Source organism: Equus caballus, chromosome 9 (assembly GCF_041296265.1).
Source record: "Equus caballus isolate H_3958 breed thoroughbred chromosome 9, TB-T2T, whole genome shotgun sequence".
Lineage (NCBI taxonomy): Eukaryota > Metazoa > Chordata > Mammalia > Perissodactyla > Equidae > Equus > Equus caballus.
In genome coordinates, this window is record NC_091692.1 from 25,460,552 (window position 1) to 25,479,856 (window position 19,305).

At 41.5% G+C, this 19,305-nt stretch overlaps 1 protein-coding gene across 1 annotated transcript in view; it reads left to right on the plus strand.

The window, feature by feature from the left end:
- Window positions 1-5,970: 5,970 nt before the first annotated feature.
- NSMAF (neutral sphingomyelinase activation associated factor) overlaps window positions 5,971-19,305 on the plus strand; it is a 58,915-nt gene continuing 45,580 nt past the window's right edge. The window contains exon 1 of the mRNA XM_023648313.2: window positions 5,971-6,391. Within this exon, the coding sequence (XP_023504081.1) occupies window positions 6,333-6,391 (59 nt within the window). The 5' untranslated portion in view covers window positions 5,971-6,332. The remainder of the gene's footprint in view (window positions 6,392-19,305) is intronic.

A 19,305-nucleotide genomic window follows, 5' to 3' on the forward strand; every position in this document is an offset into this window, starting at 1 on the left:
GCTAATGATGCTAAAGGCCTAACAGAGACGGAGGGAAACTGTGTCTTTGATGAAACTGTCGAGCCACTGGCTCGATGAACCCTGAAGCCCCTCTAATTTCCAGATACCTAAGCTGAAAATTCTCATTGTTATTTCAGCAACAAGTGAAAGGGAGAAAGAGTGGGTAACTATTACTATCTAACTTTGAAGCTGTCCTTGTAGGTTCTGACCTTCTTTCAGACTAGTTGCATAGTAGTCAAATTTAAAAATTGAGATTAGATCATGTCACTCCCCGGCTCTTAATCCTCCAGTGGCTTCTGTCACACATTGTTAGCAATGACAGTAATAATAATAATGAATAGTCAGCACTCTCCCTGGACTCATATACTACGGCCCCTGCTGCCTCAGCACCCCACCCTGCTGAGTGTCCTCTAGCTACTATAGCTCAGGTCTCAGTGCTGTTGCGCTTACTATTCCTTCTGTCTGGAATGCCTTTTCCCAAGATCTTCACATTCCAGTCTCTGAATCCATTCATTTACCAGCTCAAAGATCAATCATCAGAGGGGGCTGCAATGACCCCCTTATCTAAAGCAGAGCTGACCCCCTTCACACTCTATCCCTTACTCTGCTCTATTTTTTTTCATGGTACTTATCACTGCCTGAGTTCATATTATTTGTTTCTTAAATCTGTGAGTCCTACCAGAATGTAAGTTCCAGAATATAAGGACCTTATTTTATTCACAACTGTGTGTCTAGCACCTAGAACATTTCTGGGTATACAGTAAACAGTCAACAAATATTTATTGAAAAAAATAAAAAAGAAAGTAATACTCTCAAAGAGTGATCTTCCTTAAGAAGAGCTGTTAATGTATAGTCCTTGGCTATTTTCTATTTCAGTAATAGGGTGCACACTGCTGGTGGGGTGAACCCAGAACCACTCCCTGCTGCCTCCTGTTTGGCTGCATTCCACTTTTCTGCCCACAAGATTTAAACACTTGCTTTCTTAGCCTCCACTGCTGCTATGGGCTTGCCTGCATGACAGCTCTGGCTGATGAGACATAAGCAGGAGTCTGGAGTGTGTTTCTGGGAGTGCTCTGATTGCCTGGTAAAAGGGACAAACAAGGCTAATTCTTATCTTTCCTTATATTTTTGCTCAGAAGGCAGGTATGACCATGGTGATGAAGCAGTGATCCTGTGACTGTAGGGACTAGAGCTTCCTACTCCGAAATGTATCTCTTTGGCTTGATTATTTTTAAGAACAAAAGACTCAGAAAGAAACTTTGACCTCCCCCTAACTGCCAAAAAGAATATAAGATAGAAGGCCTGTTTGAAGAAGGAGCTATCACCATAGATAACTATAATGTAAAATAAACTAGGTGTGATAGACAGGGAGGAACCTAGCAAGACCCATTTGATCAAAGTCTTCTCCATGTATCATTGTCTTTGTAAGGCATGGCAAACATTTGCTTTTCCATCTCCATGTGAATTTCTTTCCTCTCCTTTGAAGTCCAAAACCACTACCCCCAACATCCTCCTTTGTCTTTAGCTGAAGATGGTATTTAAGGTGATGGCTTTGGCCATTTTGGTGAGTTACTCAGTTGTCCTGGGTTTCTGCCATTTATACATGTAATTAAACTTATCTGACTTTCTCTTGTTATTCTGTCTTATGTCAATCTAATTCTTAGACTAGCTAGAAGAACCTAGAAGGGTAGAGAAATATTTCTTCCTCTCCTACATGACTATAACATTATAAGCCTAAGAAAAAAGTCATATCATACTACTGAGCTGTACGAAGAATGCCAATAATGAGAAAATGAACTCCAACTGTTGACTGAGTTTTCTATTACTTACAGTGCAACAAATCATAACAGACACAGTGGTGACAAAAGAAAGTGCAATATTCAAAATTTATTGAGCAACCACTTAGTGCAAGACACTGTGGTGAGTGCTAACATGGATATAAAGACCAACACATCACTGTTTTTATTCCCAAGGAGCTTCCAACCTAAATGGGAGACAGACCCTAAATATATAAGGTGGAATGAGATCACTATTAAAATCTCCTTCTGACTGAACTTTGTGAAGTCACTACCCAGGGCCCACCACAATGTCTGACATATATTGGTGTGAAATAAACATGTACTGAGTCAATGAATGTGAGACGAATTCCACAGCGCATCAGGGAAGACCTCAAAGTCTTGAGTAGCAACTTAAAAATACAGCGAGGATTTCAACAGGGAGAAATAGTGGGAGAAAGGTAAAAAAAGGCATTTTAGGCAGAGAACCAGAAGCTTAAAGGCATAATGGAAGGAAGTCATAACACATATCAGAGAATGGTAATTTCCATTTTCTCTGGGTAAAAAAATGTATGCTACCACTTCTAATTAAAGAAGAAATGATAGTTAAATGTTTATGTCTTCATAAGATTTTAAAAAGTAACAAGCAGACATTCTTCAGAAATATATACTAATGAAAGATATTTATTTTACAAACAGAATAAAGACAATGTTCTTGTTTACTGTGATGATTGATATCTTGCAAATAGGAGGTACATAAATTACTTCTCTCATCTGCAATCAATTGCAGTTTTTAAAAACTGATGAGTACAAAGCTCTTTGAAGTTTTTAGAGCTTAGTCTGTGAAGTGAAAATAAAAACAGCACTGCGAGTTCAAAGATGTGTTTTGTGATTGTGAAACAGCTCTGAATGGAAATTGTTTCAAAAGAGCAAAGCTCCAAGTTTTATGAGGATGAGGATTGGGTGTGGGGGCAGGGTGTGTGAGGGCATGTGTGAGGGGTGTGTGAGATCTCTCCGAGAGCCTACCTTATCTCCCGGGATGTGCAATCACCTTCATTTGAGGTAGGTAATATTACCTCAAACTACGGTTGTCAAGCAACTAAAGATCAAGGAAAATTGGCTTCAGGCTTTATTCAGCCTTATTGGAAGTCCAATGTTCTATCCCAAACTTCTATTTCCTGAGGGACACACATTTCAAAGTAATCTCTCACTTAGCCTCCACTGAAATCTGCTGTATATCCTGAGATTTTTCCTTATGCCTTTTCTGGTAGGTATCTACATGGTAAAACCTTGGAAATTTGCTACTCGGTTTACCTCACACACATCTAAATGGAAGACTTTACCTCCCTTCCTCCCCTCACGCCCACCCAGTCACGGCACTGGTTGGAATGATCTGTACAACAAGTACAGAGAACTGACATTAAGAAGTTAGGCAGGAGAGAGACCAACCAAGGAAACTGAGAAAAAGTAAGAAGCAGGGTGAGAGAAAAGCAAGGAAACTGTGGGACCTTGGGAGTAGTCGGGTGGGAAAGTGCCCCAATGAGGAGCTGTGTTGAATGCTATGCTCAAATATGCTGAATTCTGCTGAGAATTCAGAAAAGTTGAAACCAGAAAAGTGACAAGTGAATGTGGTGATTTGACAAGAACTGCTACAGTGGAGTGGTGACAACAGAAGTCCAGTCAGAATGGTCTGAAGAGAATGCGAGGTGAGAAAACGGAGACAGCATGTGGTGGTGGATGTTTCAAGAAGTCTTGCTAAGAATGAGGAGCTGAAGAGAGAGGTAGGATAAAGGGAATGCGTTTTTGAAAACTGTGTTTGTATTCAGATGGGAATGATTTAACAGTGAGGGAGAAATAGACAAAGCAAGAGAGAGAAAGAGAAGAAAGAACAGATAATTACAAAGGCTAAGTTGTTGAGATGGAAGAAGTTGGCCTTTGATAGGAGCAAATATACCCCAAAATAGTAGAAAGAAGACAAGGGAACAGACGTTAGTAGGCTGGATGATTTGGTGGTGGGAGGATGAGGAGGTTCCCACCTCACTTCTCTCTTAATTCTCCACAAACACAAACTCTATAACAGCAGAAGCATCTATCTTCTGAGCCTTGTTCAAGAAAATCCTTTTGAGTTAGTTTCTTCCCCTTCTCTTGTCAAACGTAAAGCTGGGGCAGTGAAAAATCACAAAAGGTTGAGCAGTGTAAATGCTGTATCTGTATTTGTTAGCTGGCAATTATCTTCCCACAGAAACTGGGAGACAGAAGCCCTATCTTTCCTGGTGATTACATTTCAAAGGAATGGTTTTCAAGTCCTTGAGAAAGGCACTCCTGATTTGGAGGAAACACGTACACACCTCAAAGGCGTAGAGAAAGAATTCACAATTGTAGGCCCTTTTTAAAAAACAGCAGTCAAGGGTGCTCTGTCAGGTGTTGGTTAGAACAAACGGTGAATTCTTGGGCAGCCTTGAGCTTTCTCAGGCAGGGACTATGGGAGAGCCAAGGTCATCCTAGGCATGGGGCCTTGAGCTGTTAGAACTACGTTAGTGTTTGTTTAAGTCTTTTAACGTGAGGGGAGGGTGGTGGACAAAATCATCTGTGCTGAGAGTCTGTAGTTTTTATAGGCCAAGGTTGAGGCCTAGTTGAGAAGAGGGCTCATGGGGCCTGGCTGGAGTCTGGTCAAGGAGAGAATCTTTCTCACTCTCCACCTATCAGGACCACATCATCCTTTAACATTTACCTAAAAGAAGAAAACTTGTTTGCTGTTTTCTTGCCTTATTCCAGCCAAAGTGTTATTTCGTCTGAACTCATAGCATCTATTCCTGTACTTTCCATATAACAAGTTACTGTATCATACCTCTTGGCAAATTTTATTATCTTATCTCATCGTTTATAAGTCTTTTGGCCGCCTGACTAGATTGCAACTTCCTATGGGAAGATGGGGCTAATGTCTCAGACATCTTTACAGTTATAGGTTCTGTGCAGCACTTGGTCACAGGGAAGGGACTCAATGCAAGTCATGGGGCACCCATGCACCTTCATTCATTCCAAAAAATTATAATGGGTGCCCACTTTCCACATATCATGTTTCCAATGCTGCTGAAGGTCAAGTTCAACAAGATCCAGCCCCAGCTTTTATTCTTGGCTCCCTCAACTTCCCATCAGAGTCCTGCCATGTACTGGAGAATTGAAACACACATTCACCTTGAAGTTTTTAAAAATCTAACCCCGCAGGATCTGCTCTGTGAGACAATATTAGATATGGCGTCAGCATGTATACAGTTTAGAAGTTTGTTATTCAAGGATCCTTCAAAGGTAAACAATCACAGTTTCATTCTCAGGCTATATTAAGGAGTCATAACCACAGTGAGATACCACTCACACCCACTAGGATAGCTATAATCGAAAAGTCAGATAATAACAAGTGTTGGTGAGGATGTGAAGAAATTGGAACCCTTATGCCTATACCCTACTGCTGGTGGAAATGTAAAATGGTACAGCCACTTTGGACAACAGTTTGGCAGTTTCTCAATGTTTCAACATAGAGTTACTATATGACCCAGCAATTCTGCTCCTGGGCATGTAGGAATGAAAACATATGTCCATACAAAAATTTGCACACGAATGTTCATAGCAGCATTATTCATAATAGCCAAATGGTGCAAACAACAGAAATGTCCATCAACCGATGAATGGATAAACAAAATGTGGTACATCCATACCGTGGAGTATTATTCAGCCATAAAAAGGAATAAAGAATGGATACATGGGTGGACCTTGAAAACCTCATGCTAAATTAAAGAAGCCAGACAATGCTACATATTGTTTGATAGCATTTATAGGAAATGTCCAGAATAGATAAATTTATAGAGACAGAAAGTTGATTTGTGTTTGCTAGGGCTGGGGTTGGGGAGTTTGGAGGGGTGATAACTAAAGGGTATGGGTTTCTTCGTGAGGTGATGAAAATGTTTCAAAATTGTAGTGATAGTTGTACATACATATGTAAATACACCCAAACCATTGAATGGTACACTTTAAATGGGTGAATTGCTTGGTGTGTAACTTTTATCTCAATAAAGCTGTTAGAAAAAGAGAAAAAAGTCATGCCACCAGTTATTTCAACTCCCAAGGGACCGAGTGTCCCAAACGTTGACATTTTGAGTCCCTGTGGCCGCCAGGTGGTACAGTTTGTGGGCGAGCATCCGTTTTCCCAGGTACACTATTGAAAATGGAGCGGTGCCGCGGCTGGTAAAGCGGCGGGCGTTCGGCGTGTGAGGACAGACCCCAGGTGGCCCCCGGGGCCTTTGGGAACCCCGGTCCGCCTGCGCCTCGGGTCACCGCGCGCCCCTCCTCCGGCCTGAGTCACGGCGCCGCCGGAGTCCCCACGCGAGGATGCTGCGGTGAGCGGCCCGGGACGCCGCGGCCTGGGGCGCAGCGTCGGGCTCTCGGCCGCCGCCCGGGAAGCCAGGCCCGCCGCCGCGCTCTCCGCCCGCCGGGCCGCCCCGCCCGCGGCTCCTCCAGCTCCCGGCGGCGGCAGCGGGGCCCGCCCGCGGCCGCCCTCGCTCCATGGCGTTTATCCGGAAGAAGCAGCAGGAGCAGCGGCTGCAGCTCTACTCCAAGGAGAGGTGAGCGGCCGGAGTCGGAGGCCCGGCCTGGGGCGCGGCGGGAGGGGCCTGCCGGCCCTCCGGAGGCCTGAGGGACAGCGGCCGGGGCCCGACCGGCTCGGGCTCAGAGGCCCGGCGCCTGGCCGGGACCGGGGCCCCATCCCGCGGCGGAGCCCGGCGGCGCCGCTGGTCCCGGCGGCCGCGGGCCGGCTCGGCCGGCTCACCCGGAAGAGGCCGCGCGGACCGGGCGTGGAGTCCCCTCGCGGGCGGGCGGCCCGGCGCGCGAGCCGGCGTTCCCTGGAGGGGATCGGGCGGGGTGTAAGCGAGCGGGCTCGGCTGGCCCCCGTCCCGCATTCTCCCCTCTTTCCCCCCAGGCCCCCAGGGAGCCGGCGTTGGGTCCCAGCACTGGGTCGGGCGCCGCACGGTTGGTCCGCGCAGGCGGCACCGCGCGGCTCGGCGACCACCGCGCCCGCCCCGGGGGACGCTGATGCCCCGCATCCCGGCGCCTCTTCCCTGCCAACTTCTTCAGACGGAAAGCCAGTGCCCGGCTGGCGCCCTGTGGGGAGCGGGCCGGAAGAAGGGCCTTATTCTGAGAAAAGCCAAGGTCCAGCCTCCCAAACGGGTCCCACCGAGCAGGGAGGGACCTTGTTCTAAGTGTACTTGAAGGCTGCGTGTTGGAAAGCGCTGTGAGGCACCACAGCCGATCCCCTGCATCCGCGTAAGGATTTGGGGTCCCAGGAGCAGAAGAGTTTCTGATCCTCAGTCTCCAGGGGAAGTCTCTTATGAGAAAGCTCACTTCTGCTCTAATAGAGCATGCTTTCCAATGCATTTCTGGTGCCCGAAACAATTGGCTGGTCCTCGGGTCTGAGATCCCAGGTGCTGAAAGGAAGTGGGCATGCATCATTTTACAAATACTATCTCGGTTGTGGGAACTAGTTATATCTGAGTGCTGCTAGCCTGTCATGCTGTTGTGTGATCAGTGGACACCAACAAAGCAGATTATACGTGGAAATACAAGCGTAGACTTTAAGGTGTGTGAGATCTCGCAGCATCCGCCCTTGTCTTATAGCCGTTGACTTGACCTGTTTCGTTCATTCCTTTCTAATCTCTGTTGGCCTGGCCAGGATAGCCATAGTCTGAAATTTCATTTCCCTACAGTAGAGAAGAAGATAAGATAGACCAAAAAACCTATCTTGGATATGGCTTCCAAGAACGTCTTTGATAGTGTGATTAGGTTTTATCCACAGAAAGTTTATTTATTAAATAAAACTGGGCCATAAATAAAGTAACACACTGGACGCTCTTCTGACTTCATTTGTAATCCATGTTTCATGTGGAAAGAGCTTGAGTAGAGTTTCTTTGGTACCAACAACATTAAGACTTGGTATTCTGTATTAAAGAGATGAATGTTCAAATTTACATTGTAAGAACTTTGAAACACTTGGATTGCCATCATGTTCTATGATCTGAGAGTCATTTGTAACAATTCTGTGGCCCCTTTGATATACAGGAAAACCTTTTTTCTTTAGACGTGCCAGGTCTTTCGATGGCAGTCATTTGTGTTTAATTTGGTTAGCTTGCATAGCTCTGCGATGTCACACAAATCTTAAAGGCTGCACTTGCATTTCTATGTATAATCTGCTTTGTTGGGAGCTGTTCATCAGATAAAAATGTGACAGGCTAGCAGCACTCCGAGATAACTGTAGCTTTCACAGCCCAAACGTTTATTCATCAGTCAGGAGGCAGCAACTGTTTCCGAGCATCAGTAATCTGAAAAAGTTGGTGCCACATGTAAATATTTATTTGAATCCTACTTGCTGACTGCCTAAATTCTTTAATGCTCCTCCCCATGGCTTTGCAACCTTAGGCTGATGGGCAGACTCTAACCAGGATGGTGTCCTTAGAATATCACTTTGAGTGACAGCAATCTGTCTCAGAGTCAGATGTGGGCTAGAATCAAGCAATCTCTTTATAAATCTTGGAATTCATTCTGAAAGACAAAAGTATTTTAAACCAACTTTATTGAGCCCCAAACTTACCATTTCTGCAGATTTTTCCTGGCTCATTTCTTTGTGGCAATACACATCACTTAGCAAAATGACTCCTGTAGGTCATGGCTCCAGCATACCCAAGAGAGCTGTTACTTTCCTTGGGACTGTTTCAGAGGCTGCCCTTCAATGAGGGGCCTCGCCTCTTCCAAGTTGTGAGTTCGCTGGCCCCTCTCATGCTACTTTAGAGATTTTGCATTTCCACTGCTACCAAATGATGACCCTGGAAAAGGAGAAACTTGAAGGTAGCATTTATTTCTCTTAGTGTTAAGTTGATGCTATTGCATTTAGAGTAAGTGATATTTCCGCAAAAGTAGAAGTGCAGAGACTGGTTGGGAGGTTCTTCGATTGGTGGCTTCGACCAAGGTGATGGCAGAAGAAATGGAGAAAAGTGGGTGGATTTTAGATGTTTTTAGGAGGTAGAATTGACAGGTCTTGGTGTGGTGGATTGCATGTGGGAGGTAAGAGGAGACACCAAGTGAAATTTGAATTTCAGGTGAACAACAAATCGTCTTTTAGTGTAAGTATGGCCCACGCAATATTGGGTACATACTTATACTAAAAAATTTTGTAATTTATCTAAAATTCATATTTAACCAGGTATCCTGTATTTTTATTTGCTAACATGGCATTTCTACTCTCAGGTTTCTGGTTTCAACAACTGTACAGTGATGCCATTTATTGGTGAGGTTTATAAAGAAATGCTTTGGTAATTTTCAATATTGGAAAACAAAGAGATACTTGGCCATTCAAATTAAGTTAAACACTGGTATCCTGGTTGAGCTTTAGATGGCGGGAACCGTGTTGATTTTACTGGTTTTTAAATCTATCCTATGCAAGTGTTAATGAAGATAAATGGAAGAAAATTTTGAGAGACAATTCACATATCTTCCTTTGGAATTGTTGGAAATGGCAGATGTGTACAGTGGGGTCAGCAGATGAGGATTTTCCACAAACTGCCGCGGTTTAAGTTATGTCTCTTTTAAGATTTAGGAGGAGGCTAATTGCTAAGTTTCTTCATATCTAGGAGTGGTGTGGTGGGACTACTGTTGTTTTCTTCTTGGGTGATTTAGAAATTTAGATGTGAGACATGTTCCTCCAGGGGACAGCCCCAGTTTTCTCTCTATAATGTCATAGAACAAATTACTTAGCTGTGGCTTGTAAGCTGTCGTTTCAGGGTAAAATGTTAGTGATTGTGGATTTTATACTGGGTGCACATATTACGTTAATAGTTTTACAGGCATACTTCTTACACTTCAGCTTGCTTCAGGTATTCCACGTGTGTATAATTCTCTTGGTTAAGCTGATATTAAATTTCTTGGCTGATATTAAATATCTTTTACTTAATGTGTTTAGTTTATCAGTTGCTTCTGTATTCATTATACTAAAACTACTTGTTGATAGGGCAAAGTGATTTGTTAGACTTCTCTTTAATCTTTCATCTCTGAGACTGATCATCCTATTCTTTTAATATCTCTGTGGGATATGCCAGGTGTTGAAAATGGAGATAAACTGCAGAATCAGCACTCAATTGGTCAGGAATGCTGATGGGTCGAGAGAAATCTGCCTAACTATGACTTAAACAAACAGTGTTTATTTTTCTTATGTGACAAAGAAGCAGTGGGAGAGGAAATAAATGTTGCAAATATTTTGATTAATTTAGAAGTTACATTGGCTTTACCCGAAATGCTTTACTAGCCTATCACCTTATTCCCTTATTGCTGTCTCAAACTGACTTCTTCCAAAATGGCTACCATTGAACACGAGAGTCTACCCATAAATGGATTTTGAGTGTTTGCTATATGATTTTCTTTAAAAATTCTTTTAAAAAATATGATGTAAAATGGGAATGGCCATGTAATAAATTCATTGCTTGTTTTTCATCTTGTGATTTCATCTTTTACACAACAGATATTTAGAATTGTGTCTTAACATTTCCAACTCATAGAATTTGAAAATTATCTTTTTGTTTTTTATTTTTTAACTTGCGTTCAGTGAATAAGGCCTGTAAAATACTAATTCTTTGAAATTATGTATTATGACTTAGTATGTGGTCAGTTTTCACAAATGTTCAATGTGAGGTTAAAAACGGATGTATATTAATATTAGTACAATACTCTTTATATATCTGTTACATTAAACTTGTTATTTGTTTAGATCTTCTATTTCCTTAATGAAATTTTTTCTAATTGACTTATCAATTACTGAGAGATGCTTCACGATGCAAACTTTGCCTTGTATTTCTATCAGTTTTTGCTATATGTATTTTCAGCATGTGTTACTAAGTCTAAGTCTATGCAAGTTTAGAATTGATATCTTCTTAGCTAAGATTCTTTTTGTCTTTATCTTCTTGTCTAGAATTGATGTCTCCTTAGATAAGATTCTTCTTATCTTTAAAATTGAATCTTTCATCAATATATAATGACTTCTTCTAGTAATGATTTTTCTTCTATTTTGTCTGATATTAATATAACTATATAAGTTTCGTTTTGGTTATTTGCATTGTATAGAATTTTTCATTCTTTTACTTTCAACTTTTCTGTGTCCTTAGATTTTATGCATATTTCTTATAAATAGCTTATAGTTGGACTTTTTAATAATTCATTCTGATAATTTTTGTCTTGGTCGATTAGTTTAGTCCATTTACATTTATTATTATTACAAGTATATTTGGATTCAGTTTTACTTTTTCATTTCGTTCTTTAATTTTGTCTTATTTTTTTCCTTTATTTGGATTAACTAAGACTCCATTGTTTAATTTTTCTTGAAGAGTACAGAAGTTATATATTCTGTTTCTGTTTTTCTAGTGCCTACCCTTTAAATTTTAACATTTATATTTAATTTAAGGTCTGAAACTAATCATTCTCTTTACTCTCCTTCCTAATAATATGAGGACTTTGGAATACTTAACTTCTGTTGTCCTATGCTAAATTATAGTCTGTTATTGTCCAGTATTTTCAGTCTACAAATGGGACATTATAATTGTCTGGTTAATGCTTGTATAGTTTTACATGCATATGTACCATTATCTTAGTTTAGCATTCCTTCTTGCATATCATATCTTCTGTCTGGGGAATTATTTTCTCTTTCCTGAAGAACATCCTTTAGAACTTCCCCTGCTGAGGGTCTGATGGTAGTAAACTATGTTTGTTTTTGTCTGTCTGGACATGTCCTTATGTTGCCCTTGTTTTGAAAATCAGTTTTGCTGGATGTATAATTCTCTCTGCATTTTGAAGATTGTGAAAAAGGAAGGCAAATGGCCAGGGAATATGCACCAGCCTTGCCCGGAGCAGCATTCGGTGGGGGAGCTCAACAGAGAAAAGCTAAGAGGTGTGCCATGCCCCCCGGTATAGCACTTAGCTACCTGGCAGAGTCAAGCTTCAGACTCCGGGAGAAACCTAGATCCCATGGGGTGACCAAGGGCCAGGATACAGTAGAGCTACACTGTGCTGGAACGTTGGCTCGCCAAGTCCATCTCAACATTTGTGGCTGTGGGTTGGCCTCACCACTTCCCTGGCTTGTGTAGGGGCTGTCTAAGCCTTGCACTTGAGTCTGTATGATGTGGCAGGATAGGGGAAGGATCTATTTTGTCAGTGTTCATGGTGAGGGAAGCACCAGCATTTTCTCTGGCATGATTAAGGCACTGGGGTCCAAGCTTTGTGGTTGACCTTGACTGTTTGCCTTTAACACAAGACCATAGCAAGTTTTCATGGAGCTTTGCAGGAGGCCACCTTCTGTTCTGGAGACCAACCTGCAATAAACCCATATCATTTAAGTCTAATTGTTCTTTGTGAGTAATCTGTCTTTTCTCTGGCTGCTTTTGAGATCTCCTCTTTGTAGTGTTATGCTGTTTGTCAATACAGAGATTTCTTTTCATTTGTCTATCCTGATTGGGGTTCCTAAAGCTGAAACAGTTCAGGAAAACTTGGGGCCAAGCCTTTAGTTCTTGGAATATTGCTTCTGACTATTCTTTTATGTCTCAAAATGACTCTTTAATATTTATCTTTATTTTTCTGTGCTGCCTCTTGGGTGATTTAAATCCAACATACAATTTACTAAATTTCTCTCACTTTGCCCAATTTGCTGTCTATCCCATTAGTTTTAGTTTTAATTTCAATTATTATATATGTATTTTGAAGATTGGCATTTGAGCTAACATTTGTTGCCAATCTTCTTTTTGTTTTTTTTCCTTCTTCTTCTCCCCAAAGCCCCCCAGTACATAGTTGTGTATTCCAGTTGTGAGTCTGGTTGTGCTATGTGGGATGCCACCTCAGCGTGGCTTGATGAGTGGTGCCATGTCCACGCCCAAGATCCAAACTGGCAAAACCCTGGGCTGCCGAATCAGAGCGCACGAAATTAAACGCTCGGCCACAGGGCTGGCCCCAATTATTATATTTTTGAATTTCTAGTTCTGTTTGGGTCATTAACTCCCTGGTCATTTTTGGTAAAAGTCTGTTCCTTTGTTATACTTTTGATGTCCTTCTGTTTCTTTAAGCTTATCTGTTAAAGTGATCAGATCCAGAAAATAAATTGTCTGTAGCCTTGAGTAGTTTGCTGCTTGTACTGATCCTCATTCAGTAATTTCACTTCCTCACTTATTTGTGATTTTTGATTGTGGCCTCTCATTCCTTGAAAGTTTATCCTCGCGAATTCTTGGAGGCCTGGGTTTAAAGTGTACTTTTCCATAAAGTATTTGCATTTTTTCCTCCCTGGGGTGTGGGGAGAGACCGCACTGGTTTGTCAAGTTTTTCTGGGCTAAATAGGCAGTATGCATTCTAGCCTCAAATGTGTTAAGGCAGGCTTGTGGTTTCAAATTCTCAAGGAGATTTATTTTGCCCACAGCCCAGAGCCAAGGTCCTACCATCTGGCTCTGGGGAAGGTGGGGTGGTGGTTTTTACTTCCACCCTCAAAGGACGTTACTTTTAGGGATCCCAGCTTCCTCTACATCTCCCCGCAAGACCATCCCCTCAGGGCACATGGCCCTAAGGAGTTCACGCTGCTCCTACTCAAAGAGTTGGGCAAAGCCCCCAGGTGAAAAGACTGCTCAGTGCCTGCCAACTTCTTTGTTTCTCTCTTCTAAGACTTTCCCTTACTTTTCCATCACCTCAGCCAAGCATTTGAAAAGAATTTTTAGTAATTTATTCAGCAATTTTAAAGGCTCTGTACTGAGATTTTTTTCTCTGGACATCTAAATCTGCCATAATGCCTGAAGTGGAATTCCTGCTGACTTCTTTAAGCCCAGGCGTACTTAGTAAATCTATAAACCCAGTAGCCAGCCCTGGTGGTCTAGTGGTTAAGATCCAGGGCTCTCCTCATCCTGGCTCAGCTTTGTATCCCGGTCCGGGAACCACACCACCCGTCTTCAGTGGTCATATTGTGGCGGCTGTGTTGCTGAAATCTATGCCACCGGTATGTCAAATACCAGCAGAATCATCCATGGTGGACAGGTTTCAGTGGAGCTTCCAGACTAAGATTAGGAAGAAGGACCTGACCACCCACTTCTGGAAAGAAATGGCCACAAAGACCCTGTGAATAGCAGTGGAGCATTGTGTGAGACACCACTGGAAGGGGAGGGCATGGTATGACAAGACTTGGCAGGGTTCCGCTCTCTTTACACGGGGGCGTTAGGAGTTGGAGTCGACTCCATGGCACTAAGAAACTACAAAAAAATAACAAGGCACTTTTGAGGTCATTAATTTATAGTTCCTTGCCCTCAGCTTTATAGTTGAGACCTAAGTGAGGAAAGTGAAAGTGATTTGACTAAAAGTCCAATGGCCAAGTCATGGCTGAACTAAGGCTAAACGAATGCCCCACCCCTTTTCCAGCATCACAGGCTGCTTCTGGCTTAAATACGAGGCCAGTGCTTACTTTATGGTATCTCTGAAATCGAGAATGATGTGGGAGTGATCGAAGCCTGGTTATGGAGGGATTAGAACCTTGTTACTCTAAGTGCGCTGCGAGGGCCAGCAGCATCAGCATTGCCTGGGAACTTGTTAGAAAATACAGAATCTCAGGCTCCGCCCCAGATCTAGTGCATCAGAGTCTGCATTTTAACAGGATCCCCAGGTGATTTGTACACACAGTAACGTTCGTTCAGTAATTTATAGTAAGTAAGCATTCATCTTGAATTTTTTTGTTTGTTTCTTCCAACGATACTTTCATCTTTATCTTCTTGATAGTGCAGAGAAGGCTGATGAAAGCATCCTCCCCAGGGCCATGACCCTTGGTGAGGAAATTGAAAGACTTTGAGAGTATATGTGATATTTTGGCATTTGTTCTCATGGGTAGTTGAGACATGAAAATAGACGCAACCAGCTTTGTAGATGGTGTCAGTGAAAGGGATTTTAATGTCTGAACCATCTTGGCCAGGAAGTAAGTGCATCTCACGTAGTCAGAGAATATAATTTCCTAGAGTCTGGCTGAGTGATAGAGTTTAAATTTACTCCCAGAGGAAAGGATAAAAAGACCTGATGAAGTAATGAAATTGGTTACACTGGAGGACGGCTGGCATGAGATGAAATGCTACTCCAGGGGAGGAGGGGCTGGTAATGTACATGAGAGAACAACTGATTCAGGGACTAGAAATAACTCAGATGTCTCTATGCCAATATGTAGAGCATGCATAATAAAATGAGTTGAATTTTACTACAAAAGAGGATGAATGTGTTTTTTAGATGTCAGTGAAGGTTGGTAAGATGAGACTGAAGATTGGAATCCGGTGCTGAAAAGCTACAGGCCTATTCCAAGGGAAGGACATGTTAGGAGGGGAGGGAGCGGGCTCTGAATGTCAAGAAGATATACATCTGCAGGGGAATCCATGAATAAGAGGGAAAAAACCCAGGGAACTTACTGGAAAAAGGAACAGAGATAACATAATTGTGTTCATTTGTTTACAGGCCACGTAAGTGGGTAGAAAAAATGGGGATGTGTACTTGATGTAGATTTAAAACAGGAAGTGGCAATACAGAAAATGATAGGAGACCTTACTTTGTCAATGCTTAGTGAGATGTAATTACAGTTCCTTGACTTCCTTTGCGAAGTTTTAATTTATCTTAAGGCAGAGAACTTGAGAACTTTACAAAATTCTGAATAGTAAAGAGAAATTAATTAACTAAGCAGCAGTGGCAGAAATCTTCAGAAAAAGCAGTCATATCGACTTGTTTATTGTTGAAGCCCAGGGCATTTAAGAAGGATTCTGTCATACTTAGAATCTAGATTTTTCACAAAGCCGATATTGAAAGTTTCAAGGAAAAAAAGAGATAGGTATTGTTACTGGACAGTTCTGAAAAGGATATTAACCCAGGCAGTTTGTGAAACTGTCAGAAATAGAATTCAGCACACCCGATCCTGGTGATCACTTTGTGAAGAGTTACAGAAAATCAGACAACCAAATAAACATAGAATGGTTGTACACGCAGTTTTCCTTTGAGCTTATAATTTTTTTAAAATATCAAGCAAGAAGGGCAACAACAAAGGACAGATTAAAAGGATATCACAGCCCTACACAATTAGCATCAAGAAAGTTAAAGCCTCAAATAAGTGGTAGCTTTAAAAAATCCTATAGATTAAAAAAATTGTAAAAGTCTCCTAAAGTTGTGTTTAAAATGAGGCTGCTGCCTAGGGCCCAGCCCAGTAGTATAAAATTGGTTTATGGCAGAGGAAGTGGCTCTTATTTTGTACTCTGTTAATGATACTGACCATCAGACTGAAAGTGACGGGATAAACTTTCATAAGATGGGTGCAGATGCCAAGGGCACCCATGTGCATATTTCTCCTGGCGTAAAGTCCTGGGAGCAGTTGGAGTTTGGAATCACAGGTCTGTTTCAGTGGTCTGGGAACTTTGAAAGGTGCAGAAAGAACATATGTGCTCAAGTAGGGTTAGTGCTAATTCTAGATCAGACAGATTATTTATAAACCACCAGAAGAGGAAGTTCTTGTCACCAGTCTCCGGCATGAATTCACTGTGAAGTCATGGCTGGCTATTCTAATCTGTTTTGACAGAGTTCTGACTGCTGGATCAGGGAAATGCAGTAGATTAGTTCATGTGAACTTTGCCAGAGTATAAGTTTATTTTCGTGATGTCTTAATAGCAGAACTGAGAAAGGAGAAATTTATGTTAGTATAGTCAGGTGGAATAATACTTGTTTGCATGACTCTATTCAGAGGTTGCTGTTAAGTGTATTACTGGGGGAACATTTCTAATGGTGGGTCACAGGACCATGTTCTTGCCCTTGTCTGTTCAACATTTTTAGAAAATTTCTTCCTTGTTTCAGAGGCCATTTTTAAGAAGCTTAACAAAAAATGCCCAGTTTATTTAAACTGCTCTCTGGGTGGTAGGGTCTGTACTGTCTAGCTTAATCCGAGGATAGCATCGGGCTATTCCGAGTAGAGATGGCACATACCTGACCCTCGTGCCCTTTCCTCTGCCTGTGCACACATCGCTAAGGCACCCTGGCTCTTTCTCCCGTTGAACCCATATCCCAGCCCTTGCCCGCACCCTGAGGCCTGTTTTACATCTCCCATCTAGAGAAATGATTGCCTAGCAAAATCTCGGGAACCCGTTACAAATACTGTTCATTGACAGTGTTCAATAATTGTTGAGTGGCTGTAAGTGCGAGGCCTGGACGGCTGCCTGGAGGGAACTTGATTTTGTTGTTGGTTAAGTGTTTTAAAACTCAGGTGACATGAGGTGAGGATGTGACAGGCTCTTTTTAAGAAAGTTAAGTCTCTGAATGAGTAAATTTATCTCAAGATAATGCTACCACCCCTCTGTGAAGATGGATTAAACTAAGGAATACCCAGGGGCAGGGCCAAGAATCTGCTAAAGAAATCACTTACAGTCTGATAGAATAATAGTGAGTGAGATCATAAAATTATAGAAGTGATTTTAATTTGTTTTTTAAAGCATGGAAACTTTTACTCCATACAACGTAGTTTGAAAATCATTGTTTAAAACACCATGAAATTTTATTGTAATAATTTTTACATACAAAGACTTTAAAGCAGGTATAACTGAACACTCCAGTAAAAGGAAAAAATAAACTCAGGAAAGTTCCTTAATCCTTTAACTTGGAATAATATGATTTGGTTATATCCCTTCATCAGGTGTTTTACATTTCTTACAAAATATGCATATTGATAAATAACGGAAGATGTAATTTTATTTACCAAAATAATGAGTCTAACTCTACAATAGTTGATATGATTATATATTTTCATTGTGGTAAAAAACACATATAAAATTTGCCATGTTAACCATTTTTAAGGTACAGTACAGTAAATTTTTGAGTGTAGTACAGTAGTGTTAACCATGTTCATATTGTCATGCAACAGATCTCTAGAACTTTTTCCTCTTGCAAAACTGAAAATCTGTACCCACTGAATAACGACTCCCCTTTTTTTTCCTACCTCCAGCTCTTGGCAACCACCCTTCTATTTTCCCTTGGTAACAGTGTGGCTACTTAAGATACTTCGTATGAGTGGAATCATGTAGTTGTCTTTTTGTGACTGGCTTATTTCATCTAGCGTAATACCCTCAAGTTTCATCCATGTGACAGGATTTCGTTCTTTTTTAAGGCTGAATAATATTCCATTGTATGTGTATACCATGTTTTCTTTATCCATTCATCTGTCATGGGTGTTTAGGTTATTTCCACTCTTGGCTGTTGTGAATAATGAGGCAATGAAGAAGGATGTGTAAATATCTCTTGGAGATCCTGTTTTCAGTTCTTTTGGATATATACTCAGAAGTTGGACTGCTGGATCATATGGTAGTTCTATTTTTAATTTTTTGGGAACCTCTAAATTGTATTCCATAGCAGCTGCATCATTGTACAATCCTACCAACAGTGCTCAAGGGTTCCAACTTCTCCACATCCTTGCCAACATTTATTTTCTTTTTTTAAAAAAAATAGCATGTGAGGTGATATCTCACTGTGGATTTGATTTGCAGTTTCCTGATGATTGGTGATGGTGAGTATCTTTTCATAGACTTTTTTAGACATTTGTGTCTCTTGTTTGGAGAAGTGTCTGTTCAAGTCTTTTGCCCTTTTTTTTTCTTTTTGGCTGAGGAAGATTTGCCCTGAGCTAACATCTGTTGCCAATCTTCCTCTGTTTTTTTGTATATGAGTGGCCACCACAGCATGGCCACTGACAGACAAGTGGTGTAGGTCCATGCCCAGGAACCAAACTGGGGCCAATTATGTGGAACGCGCCGAACTTAACCCCTAGGCCACTGGGGCTGGCCCTTTTGCCCATTTTTTAACTGGGCTAATTTTTGTTGTTGTTTTTGAGTTGTAGGAGTTCTTTCTATATTCTATAGTCTAGATATTAATTCCTTCTAGCTATATGGTTTGCAAATATTTGCTCCAGTTCTATAGGTTGCCTTCTCATTCTGTTGTTTTCTTTGCTGCACAGATGTTTTTAAGTTTGATGTAGTCACATTTGTCTATTTTTGCTTTTGTTATCTGTGTTTTGGTGTCATATCTAAGAAATCATTGCCAAATCCAATGTCACGAAGTTTTCCCCCTATATTTTCTTCTATGAGCTTTATAGCTTCAGGCCTTACATTTGTCTTTAATCCATTTTGGGTTAATTGTTGTATATAGTGTAAAGTAAGGGTCCAACTTCATTCTTTTGCATGTGGATATCCAGTTTTCCCAACACCGTTTGTTGAAGAGACTGTCCCTTCCTGACTGTATGGCCTTAGAACCCTTGTTGAAGATCATTTGACCATATACGGGAGTGTTTATTTCTGAGCTCTCTATTCCGTTTTGTTGGTCTATGTCTGTCTTTATGCCAGTATCACACTGTTTTGATTGTTGTAGTTGGTAATATGTTTTGAAATCAGGAAGTGTGAGGCTTCTAGCTTTGTTTTTCTTTCTCGAT